General features: G+C 40.0%; 1 protein-coding gene across 7 annotated transcripts in view; it reads right to left on the reverse strand.

The window, feature by feature from the left end:
• The window catches only part of SLC10A7 (solute carrier family 10 member 7), a 156,341-nt gene that overhangs the window by 15,140 nt on the left and 129,067 nt on the right, over nt 1-12,134 (reverse strand). For 5 of the 7 annotated variants that reach the window (XM_069780328.1, XM_069780350.1, XM_069780339.1 and 2 more), the window contains 2 exons: nt 9,660-9,711; nt 8,056-8,129 (listed from right to left, as the gene is read on the reverse strand). In XM_069780328.1, coding sequence (XP_069636429.1) covers nt 8,056-8,129; nt 9,660-9,711 — 126 coding nt within the window. Of the gene's footprint in view, nt 1-7,085; nt 7,137-8,055; nt 8,130-9,365; nt 9,441-9,659; nt 9,712-12,134 lie in introns of those variants that run through there. The other 2 variants (XR_011324169.1, XR_011324163.1) reach the window with 2 other exon arrangements.

Genomic DNA, 12,134 nt, shown 5'->3' on the forward strand with positions numbered 1-12,134 from the left:
GATTTCTGTGGCCAAGAAAAGAAGATATGAGGCCAGAAAAGCTTTAATGCTCCAGTCATTTGGGAAGGCATTTTGGGAAAACAGCTCACTACCTAGAAATACTGGGGGATACTACTTCCTATTCTATGGACTAGGGTTATGTGCTTGCAGTGGTCATGGCAGCCTTTAGAGGAGGATCCCTCTGCTAGATTCCCAAGACCATCCTGTAATAAGAGATTTCTAAGTTTTGCTGCTGCTGCTGATTTTTCACATCTTTGCACCCACCCTTTTAGAAGTGTCTGGAGTCAGCAGCTCCGACTGGCTGCCAGAAGGTGCACTGAGAGCAGCAAATGTAGATGCAACTCTCTCAGGGAGACTCAACATCATCTTCAATACTCGCCGGCTTTAGTATGGGTGACACTTGTAGCTTCTGCCAGCTTGAGGTAAAAAAAAAATAATCTTGAGTCATGTCCAAACGTGGATCTTCCCAAGGGTAACCTGTCAGCTGTCTGCTGAATATAATGTAGTTTCTTAAAGTAGATAAATTAACTTTAACTGTTTTTGCTGGGGAGGGAGAGCTCTTGTGTCATTATCATTTTACAGATGGATATGTGTGTTTATTTTGGTGTTTTGTTTTTTTTTTTTTTTTATTATAAAGAGGTATGAGCTTGCTGTCATTAAAAACCTGCAATCTGGTTTTTATTGTCTGATCCAATTACGTGTACATCTGGGAAGACACACAACCAAATAAATAATTGGAGAGGTGCAACTCTGAAATGACAATTGTTATTCATCGATCTCTTTCTGCAAGTCGAGATTGAGAGATGTAAACTTCAAGTGAATGAGATCTCCTGGGTGAGATTCTTCAGTTCAAACACAGTAAACAACTGTTGTCCTCTGATGCACATTTTAGTACTGCTGGAGGCAAACTTTCTAAATGTGAATAAAAAACCTACTACTGGCAGAGTATGCAGATGAAAAGGAAGCCCTGGGACCTGGTACAGAATTTCTTGCCACATTCTAAGTCTAATCAAAGAAACACACATTTCAGGTCAGAAAGGAATGGAGATTCCTAATTTGCTGTAGTATTTCCCCTTCTAGAATCACAGAGAGGTCAAAATTGAGTAAACTGCAATAGATTAGACATGCTATACTGTGAATCTTGTGCTTAAAAAACCAAGGGAGAATCAGGTACTGTGTGTCCAAAAGCCACTATAACTCACTGGACTATGCCATTTCCTACTTTCAGATTGGCCTGCCAGCACAGTTCCCTCCTGAAAATACAGCCCCTGGGGATGCTCTGGTTCGAAGGAGACAAACAAGGGGTGCTTGCCCAGCCACATATATGAGTAGCAAGGGAAAATAAAAGAGATGCTCTGGCACAGACTATCGCAGCGACCACAGCCTACTCAAAACTGTCAGTTTGACTTCTTGTGGAGACAGCCCCTTCAAGTGAGTGGTGGCCTTAGTATTATAGACATGCTTACACATGCAAAATGGCATCTTACCTCCGGTGGATTTGTCTGTGCAAGCAGGAAACATTCATACTATTCCCAATTACAGAAATCTTCGGTTTTGCTAATATTCTGATACAGCAACCGTACTGGAAATAGCATGTCAATTACATGGTAATAACCTGACTGATAATATTGTTTGTTGAGAACCAAACAGTGGTTCTAGAAGACTGCCGAGTTAGGAAAGGCAATCCACCTGCCCTCAAGTTGGGCTACAAAAAAATAAAGATGCTAACATGAGAGAAGTGCAGTAGATCCAGGTGCTTCTGCTCTCCCTGCTATCATCTCATGTAATGCAGATCCCTCAGTTCTTATTTTCCAGAGACAGAGAGAGGACAAAGAGAAGGTGAATCACAGAGCAGAAGAAAAAGCCCAGGCAATCACTTGCTGCTTCCAAGCAAATGCTGGCCAAAGACTGAAAAGATGAGAAAAACTTTCCATTTTGGCCCAAGGAATCACTGTATCAAAACTCATCAAAGGTTCTAGCGGCCACTGAGCCCCCTGGGATCTCAGAAGCAGGAATGGGAGAGAGTTTCTAACTCTCTGGCAGTAGTGAGGGGTACATATTGGCCCAGACACAGCCTCCACAAGACACTCATTCTTTCAAGCAATTCCTCCCATCAGCTTCTCTTCTGCCCCAAGGGTCAGCACCCACCAATTCTAGGCAGAGGAGTAGCCAGATCATTTTCACTTACGTTGGTCTATCGGACACTGCGGGAAGAAATGAGACTAAAAGTCTGTAACAGGTAAGAAAATATGCAAATTCAAGCACTAATAACACCAAGAAGTATGATACGATGTCAACAGTAATGTCTCCTGTTCAACACCCATAGGAAAATTTTGAAAGTAAAAGAGACGCTATAAAAAGTCTTACTTTTGAAACATTCAGAGAGCAATTAACCGGGATTATTTTCTAGATCTTTTTGTAAAAGTCAGAGGAATTATTCACACATTTATAGCTAGTCACAGTTAGTACCTTGATGAATAATCGCCTTAGAGGACAATTCTCTGCCAGGAGCAGAGAAAAACCACCACATTTCAAAAATACCACAGAGTATTGTCTGAATACTCACTTAGGGCAATGCACCTGATTTTACCATCTTACTTTCTATTATAGAATTATTAAGAGATGCCTCCTTTTTAAAATCAAAATGATCTACCTTTTATCTTAACACAAGTTAGAACATTTTGGCATTTTTCTATCTAAAGGAGAAAGGTGATTATCACCACACAGTAAGAAAAGTCTGCGCTTGATTAGTACACCATTTCACAGAGTTTGCGTGCAAGAAAAAAACAATGAAGCAAAACCCCAGCTAATATATTAAACAGTAGTGGTCTAGGCTGTGCAAATATATTACTTATCTCTGAAAAATCTTGTAAGGAGATATCTGTAGAAAACATGAGCAAACTATAGATAGCTGTGAGCAGATTGGAGCTATATGTGAGCACGATGCACTCTGTCACATTGTGCAGCTGGGGAACTCGGGGGAAGGCACGGGCTGATTAATCCATAGCCTAGATGATTCACTCACAGACAATTGAGTTGTCTGTGAATCTATTTGTGCATTACAGCAGGCTTTTAAGAATTGTTCAAGTACAAACTATCAGTTCTGTACTTATGCAGTATGAAGCTGAGTATTTAAAAAAAATATTTGAATTAAATTAGAACAATACAAAAGAAAGTTAGCGCTTTGGCTTTTATTTGCAAAATGAACTCTATTCTTTCCTGAAAATATTTTGTAGCCTAGAAACTTTGATTGCATTACTTTAAGAATTCCATAGTGAAAGAACTGCCACATTGATAAATCAAAATGAGGAAAAATGCACTCTCCATCACAAACAGTAGCCTGATTTTATTATAAGGTGGGGTTATTTTTGTTGTTTTGGTTTGTTTTTTTACCAATCTGCTAGTCATCATACCTACAGTGCTAACATTTGCACTTGTGGTAGCCAAAACAGGTAACAGTACTCCATTTTTTGCTGATAAAATAATTTTACATAGCAAATACAAAGAATTAAAGTGAAAATATTTTTTGGAAGAAGTTGTAACTTCTAGCTAGCAACTCACTCTCTGCAAAAAATAAAATACTGTTCTTTACTTGGGTGCAACTTTTGCGTAAGTGCAAGCAACAACTGCAGTATTTTTTTAGATGAGCCACACTGATAGCTCTGCACTTCCTTGAGGCCTCTTCTCTTCTCACTGAATGAACTCCAGGGAATGGCATCATGTCGGGCTTTCCAGATGGATTATGTGAAGCCATAGCTCAATGTCATTTTCAATAGCAAGGCTCATAATTAAAGGTCAAATAGTCACTTCATCTGCAATCAATCAATAGAAGAAGTACTAATACTAAGTACTAATCAATCAATGGCAAATGCACTAATAAAAGCCATGCATCAAATGTCCGCATATGTGTGTGCTCACATGTACTGTGCATATATGTGAGTAGGGAGAAGGAGAGAAAGAGAACAAAGTGTGGGTGAATATGCCAGAGGGCATTGTGAATACTATATTTATCTTCACTCCTTGTAAGTTTATATCCTGTTTCACTCATTAAGTGAAATACAAATACATATTAGTTTTTCTGCATATGTGATGCACTGTATTCAAAAAAGTGCCAGGGCACCCACCTCTATGCAGAAATATCAGCTTGTGTTCCTACCAAAGCACCTACCCTGTGTAATTTGTCCTTACGCAAACATGCCCTGCACTCTGATCTTTGAGACAAAAAGTGTGTCAACTGTTCTGTCTACAAAATAAAACCCAGCATATGGGAACAGCACTCATCTCTGTGCAGAGCAAGCACTTATTCATGGATTCAACAGTGGAAGTGGCAGTTGGCCTCATGAGCATGCACTGCATGGGAATTAGTTGGTTTCATAATATGGTGTGGGAGAAAGTGACTTATAAAAGTCTTCTCATGCCTCTCCTATTACCACTTCTAAAGCTTTAAAGCTGTCAGCTCTTCTCCCACTTTAGTCGGTGCCATTCTAAGCTCCCCAGGGAAAGGGCCAGACATACCTATTTGGAGTTTCACCTGCCAAGCTGAGAGAAATCAGTTTCAAAGTGAAAGAACAAGTGTTGGGGGGTCATTTATACACTACCACTGGAATCTTGAAGACAAACAAAGCAGAGCTCCACAACGGATGTGAAACCAGACCCTGAGCTGTGTGTGTGCTTTCAGGCATTGTAATGACAGAGGGAGAGGGAAAAACTCTCTCCGCTGCAAGAGAACAGAAGGTTTCTCCGTACATGGTTTATAGCAAACACCTCTGGACAAGTAGAAATGTGACAGAACAACAAAAGAGTAAGGGCCAAAATGCCTACGTCTGTTCTTGTTTCTGCTACGATCAGGGTGGACAAGACTGTGCTGTGGGTAAATTTAACTGTCATTCAGAAATGGCTGATCCTTAAAAACAAAGTAGACCTACTCTGCTTCCACCTTCAGTGAAGGAATAAGTGCTAGCTGCTCTGGTTAACATTCCTGTTTCCATCATGAGCTTAGGGGCATGCCCCATTGCAGTACAGCTTTATAAAACTCTCTATTGACATAGAAATGTGTGCTTATGTAGCTCTATCTTATCTGGACCTGGTACTAATACCGAACAGAGTAAAACACCAGTGGTCTCAAAACCGGCCAGCTTGAAACTGATACACAGCAGGCACGCCGACGTAGTGCACACACTGCGTAGGGATGCACACAAGAGTGGCGGGGCCCCCAGGCTTACCAAAGACGGGCTCCCAGGGACTGCCAAAGAGAGCTTTCCCCATCAGGGGTGGTGCTCAATTCAGGACACACTGCTGCTGGCCCCACGCAAGACAAACCTGGGAGCCCCAAAGAAACCTTGACAAAGCTCAGCCCCAGAGATGGAATACAGCACGGGAAGCACAGGTCTCAACCAACCAGCCATCTCAACGCAGGCCCTGAGCAGTAAGGCAAAATAGTGCAAAAGTGAAAAGCCTAAGAACGAATTACATCTTGTGACTAGCCTCCTAGGAGGCAAACTCGCCTTCCATGAGACACCAGCTCTTCAAGGATGAAGGTAGTCTGTCCCGAAGCTGACAAACGGAACGGTCTGTAGCTGAGAAACAGTCCTGCAATGCTGTGTTCTACCATCTGCCTGTTTCATTTCAACTTGCGCACTTACCCATGAGACGTCTGTATTAGCAGGGTAAAAGCATGTATAGCTGGGGAGAAGCTGTACAAGTCCCTGAAGTCAAGGTGGCCAAAGTATTTTTATTGGTGTGCTTGGGCAAAGAAAGCTGCAAAATACAAAGCCTGACTCATCAGGCTGTGCTAATGAGAGCAGTAACTTGGAATTGGGAAAATGTGAGCCAAACAGTCAAGCAAGCTAGGAACTTCAAACTAGGTTCTTCTAAAGGAGAAAATAAAATATAAAAAGGAGAGTGTACTAGCAGAAGAAAAGTGAACCAACTCAGCTGTGTGCATAGGGTGCAGATCAAGACAGACTGCGTGAGGATGCTTGGTGGAGTGAGTAAAAGAAATGAGGAGTCCTCATTTTTTTTCTGGGTGATGGTGAGCCTCTCTAGGACTTAAATATTAAGAAAAGGCTTTGTGCTTATTTTCTTAGTGTCATGGCAAGCTACAGAAGTATTCAACAGAGTGTATATAAAACTAGTTTCACTGAGGAGGGGAGACTTACACATTTGTGCTGTTAAATACCACCAGCTTCTCTTCTGCAGTATCACAGTTGTGTCCTAAGTTTATACGCCCCTCCAAATAGCAAGTACAGTAGTGTGTTATGACTTACGTGTGCAGTTGCTTTCTATAAATACAAGTGTAACCATCCTCCTGAATACAAGCTCATTTATTAGTTGAAGCTTCAGTTTCATAGAACATTTGGCTGAAAAAGACCTAATGTCATTTAATTTATGTTCTGCTCCAAGGCAGGATCAACTCTAGCTAATTCCTGTCTGAGGCTTGTCTACAATGATAGGAGAGTCAAGAAATCAATAGGCAACATATTCCAAAGCTAAACTGGTTTACATTAGACAGGTTTCCTTGATTATTAGCTTAAATCATCATCATTGTAACAAAGTCGTTCCCTTTTCAAAGACCAGTGTGAAAGAGTTACTTTCTTCCTTCTTTGTATCAACTGTTTGAAGATCACTACTGCATTTCAGGCTGTCTTCTCTCAACAACCCCAGTTGTTTCAACCTTCCTCTGGGGTCACATTTTTGAGATCTATGATCATTCATGGCACTCTCCTCCGATCTCTTTCCACCTGGTCCACATAATTTTTGAATTGTGGAGCCCAAAACATCATGCAAATGTCAAAAGCCATAATGTTCTCAAGCTATACAACTTTTGCTACTTCTCTGCAACAGGACCTTGTGTGAAAGGAAATTAGGTTAGTTTGGTATGATATGAATTTGACAAATCTATGGGGCTGTTACTCATTTCCTTGTTTCTTCCTACACTGTTAAAATAATTTAATTATTTGTTTCAGTAGTTTTCTACAAAATGAAGTTAAACTCACTGATCTATAACTCCTCGTCCCCTCCTCGTTTCCATTGTGAAAAAGAGGCATTATGTTTGCCTTTTTCTTGTCTTCAGGAACTCGTTCACTTCCCACAGACTTTGAAGGGCACTTGCTAACAGTTCTGCAGCACAGGCCTGGCTGAAGCAAAGAACCCTGAGATGAGTTTCGCTACATTAAACTGACTCGGAAAACATCTCACCTAAGTCCCGACTTGTTCTTCCCCTGTTTCAGGCTGAGTTCTTACCTTTGTTATTGACACTAGCTGTGTTTCTCTTTGACAGATACAGTCTTGAAAAGGCATATATTCAGTCGCATATGCTTTATCAAACACATGTTTTCATATTTTAAAAAACAGTAAGAAAATATTCTAGTCATTTCACTGACTGAACATAATGGATGAAGCAGTAGCAAGTGGCTGTAAGCATAACTGATTTAGCAGTATTTTGTGAATTTCCATCAGAACATCTTATTATCACTGAGGGGTCATAAGTGACAAATATCTCAATGATGTTTTGATAAATGAATTCTAATAAATAAAACTATCCAAAATATCTGCAGACTTAAAATAAACACATACATTTTGCTCATGTTAAGCAAAAGACAGTATTGTCTATTTGTGGTTTCTGAATACACTACATGCCTTGATTTTCACTTGTACATCCCAGCTTTTAGGTGTATGATTTTACTGTGAGACTGGGCGGATATACCTTACAATCTTTTCAGTAACAAACCTGAAATTTTATCAATATTGGATTAGGCAACAGAACAGAATAAGAACAGAAAGAAAAATCCAGCTTTCCATAAATAAGGTGGTCTTACTGTATAACCACTAAAATCTGAGCTGAGAAGACTATGTTGACTGCCCTGTAATAAACATTTATTTTATCTGTGCAAGAATATTATCCCTCTATTAGTATCATACTGGTAGCATTACTTGTCACACTAAAACCAAAACCATTTAAGCAGAAAAGCCAGCAACCAACAACATGTTTTTTTCCAACAAAGCAAGGTATGAATGTTACTGTTGTTTTGCTCAAAAGCTTATCTCCTGACTTACCCAGGGTGAGGGATTTGTGTGTGGAACAGAAAATGATAGCCACTGTGTCTGCTGGTGTGAAACTAGAGTTATTCCTAGAAAAGAAAGAGTTTTAATAACCTCTGATAACAAAAACCTTCTTAAAACATCATTGATCAAATACATTACTTTGAGGATCCATATGCACATTCACATCACTTTGATCAGGTCTAGTGATAGAAATAATTCTACCCACAAATGAACAGTAGTGTTTGATTTTTTTTTTTAAAAGCAGAATTGTTTCTCAGTTGTGGCAAACTCTCTAATGAATGTGCTCCCGTGTGAAGGAGACGAATTCTGGGCACATGGTATGTAGGACACAACTTTATTCCAGCCAAGGTTATTTTTGCAAACATGCTATAATACAGCAGTGGCTAGCTTGCCTCTGTAAAAAAAGAGAATGACCTACGATTTCTTTTCCTAGTATGTAATGCTAACAAAATGCTCAATTTAGATAGTATATTGAGTCTACACTGAGCACTGCTTAGAATATGTAGTTATCTTCCACTTCAGAGAAAAACTGCATCTAAGGGTTTACACACTGGGAGTAAGGCCAGGAAGGATGGAAAAATGACATACAGAGAGAGGTTATACAGAGGTGGCCAACGGATCACCCTTTGGTTCAAATTAGGAATCATTTTATGAGATTCTAAGTATTTACCACACTGAGTTGGCTCCTACTTATGACAGTTTAGATTTTAGAGTTGGGACATATCTTGCCCCCCAGGTTAGGTCTAGCAGTTCAAACATTATTTAAAAATGCCTTCTAAGGTCAGGGTGTGATCTTGTTACAGAGAAATTTTCTGTGGCACTAAAAAAGCATAAGTAGCTCTAAGACATTGCACCCTGCTTTGTGATTCTCCCTTACGGATATTGTATAATTGATATAAAGCATATGTCTGGAGTCTGCTGTATTGTGGCATTTCCCATTCAGCAGAGTGCTGCTGAGAAAAATACTCCAGTAAGCCTAAGTGAGAGGACAATGGTGGATAATCTGACCAGCTCCAGTGACGCACTAAACCATTGCCTAACACCATTCTCACAGTACTATTTTTTGAGAAGTGAATGTACAACAGTTCTTCCTGGTCGATATTTAAAAGGAAAAAAAAATAGCTCTACCAAACATTAGTTCAGGACAACTGTCTTTTAAGAATCACCATATAAACGTAACAAATTTGACATATACAGAGAAGACTGAATTGCCAGCCCAGCAAATGTATCTTGAGATGTAAAAAGTCAAACTGAGTTCTCTCTCTCATATGTCATCAGCATGTCTGCAGGGCAAATTATACCTTCAGTGACATCTGTGCAAATCCATTTTTTTCAGTGGATGAGGTATAGCAGTGATTGATTGAGATTTAACAACTCTGTAATTAACACACAAGAAAGGACAGAATTCAGGTCCTGCTCTCTTAGCCTATGCAACTCTAACAGAGAAAATGCAGTAAGGACAATATGAAATACCAAAATGAGGTCACCCCTATTCAGAAACCTGCCCTTACAGATTTGCATAAACTGTATCACCCAAGCCAAAGATATCACACAAAACAAATATTCAAAGGTTCTGATTCAGCACATTCAATTACCTTGTAGAGAAGAGGAAAGTCAAAAACATGAAGCTCATCTGAACAGAAAATACTGAAAGAGAAAGAAGTTAAATTAGACTTAGATCACCCAAGTAAAGATCACTTAAATCTCTGCAATTGCTGTGTACATGCCTTTTGTCCCCCTACACAACAGGTCAGAAGCTAGGCTGGACCAAGTCTATCCAGAGAAATCCAATGACAGACAACCTTTTAAAGACTGTCTGAAAGAACAGTAAGTATCATTACATCCAAGAAAGCTAGAACTAATATCATGGCTACACAAGTTCTTTCTGAGGTAACTCTTCTCAATCAAGTATTTCTTGACACAATGAATGGCAGGAAAGTTCACTACTGCATGCTGCGCATCTGTTTGCGCTAGTTTTGCTTATCGGGTTGACAATATAAAATCTCTCAGACATGCTCTGGTTGCCAAGTATTTAAATTCAGTCCCTTTCTATTTAACAGGAGAAAGTACAACGTGTCACCATGATCACAACAAATATTCTCGTGCGCTGGGTACATTTACTCTCTTGATGAATGATCACTATTAAGAGGAGATCATCACAGACATTTTAATTCCCTCTGAGCCAAAGGCTAATTCCTGACCTGGGCAGTGTAGCTCAGACAAAGCAGCTTTCGTTCAAGCTCAGTCAGCTCTGTAAGTGCGGATGGTTTTTGAGCATCCTGAGGGGAGCTCTCCTCTCCGCCAGCTCTCCTGACACCCACAGGGGCTGTGGGATGCACAGAGCCCACCCTTGGTCGGTGGAGATGTGGCGAGAAGCAGGCAGCTTCCCCGCTGTGCTGCGAGTAGCTGCTGGGACTGCAGAGACCGAGCATCGTGCAGAAGTGCAGGAACTCCCCACGGAGCTGGAGGAGAAACCCTGTGACCTGCACAGACCTTTTCTGAGAGTGTTTGTGGGTTATGGGGGAAGGGCTTTTACTTGCAGCAGAATCTGGGGTGGGTCCTCTCCTTTTTCCTTGCAAAACTTGTGAACGCAATAAGGCTAATGTGTCCCACGGGGTAGTGTAAGCCACGACAATACATTTGATTTTGTCCCCAGTTTACAACTGGGAAACGTGGCAGGGATATTAGCTATTACCAGTGACATTTTCCATTCTCTTACATACATTTCCTAGGATGTATAAATGTCACCTCAGCATGCACTTAATTCTTCCTTCGTGAAATAAGGAAGCTATCCATTGTTCCTGAATTACAATTTTTCTGCAACTAAGTGCTTTAATGTAACATGCACAGACAAAAAAATCCCTTAATACGTATAATTCTGTAAAGCAATAAGCATGTGTTGCTACCAATTATCCCTTGTGCATATTTTGCTGTGGCTAGAATATTAACACAAAAATTACATAAAAACATTAATCAGCAGAATAATAAATGCAGTTTCATCTCAAACTCCTCATGCTAATTTCACATCCTGGTATAACACAACACAGACATCCAGCCAACCCATCCAATGGTGGTACAGAAACTTTTTCTAGAATACAATGTGCATATCCATCTCCACAACTTCCTTGGTTTTTGGGTTTAGAAATATTTTAGGAAAAAACCAAACATCTAGTATGTTCCACACAGTTTCAATGGTTATGTTAATATTCTTACTAAGAAACTCCAGTTATGCACACTGGCAATGAAAATGTATATATAACGATTTTCAGCGTATGGCACTGCAAGTGATATATATAATTACACATGGCACAAACGCAGAGTTGTCTTGCAGAGAAATAAAAGAAAGGACAAGAAAGGCAATGGAAGCAACCACTCTACACCAACTGTTCAAGGAAGAACATACTTTTTTAACTAAAAAAAGAATTTTTTTTTTCCCCCCAAAGTAGTGGTCAGCACAGTAACATGAAATTACTTCATTCTGAGTTTCTCTGCCTGTTTGACTTGTCAGAGTTGAAAATTTCCATATGCCTCTTTTTTGCTGACAACTCTGCACTGATTTTAAGTGCATCTCAGATGTGGTCCTTCTCAGGTGCCTGTGCAAACAAGTATTTCCTCCATTTTGAAAAAAAGCTCCTTAGCATGGCTTCCTTCTTCTCTGCTTTCAGAATGAAGTGTTTATACAGTACCATTTATAATTCCATGTAGTATTTTACACACGTATCGTGTTTCATATCCAAAAAATTGCCACAATTAGGATAGAATAAGAACTGACCCACAAAGGGCAGAGGCAAATTTCCTACTGACTTTCATGCAGGTTGGATTTATAGAAGTTACATTATTTGTATTAAACAGAAACGTGAATATACACACACTTCAAGGTAGGTGATGCATTGATTTCTTGAAATCTAACAGTTTTAGAGTGTATGAGATGTGATTTATACTGTAGTATACTGAGTTACCTCTCCCCCAAGCAAATTGAAACTCCTGCCTCTGGACAGTCTGAAGCAAGATGGGAATTTCCTACTGGGAGAAGAGACAGTGCCTGTATACCACTGCCTTTCCCTGGGAGG

This window comes from Haliaeetus albicilla, chromosome 1 (genome assembly GCF_947461875.1).
Source record: "Haliaeetus albicilla chromosome 1, bHalAlb1.1, whole genome shotgun sequence".
NCBI classification, from domain to species: domain Eukaryota; kingdom Metazoa; phylum Chordata; class Aves; order Accipitriformes; family Accipitridae; genus Haliaeetus; species Haliaeetus albicilla.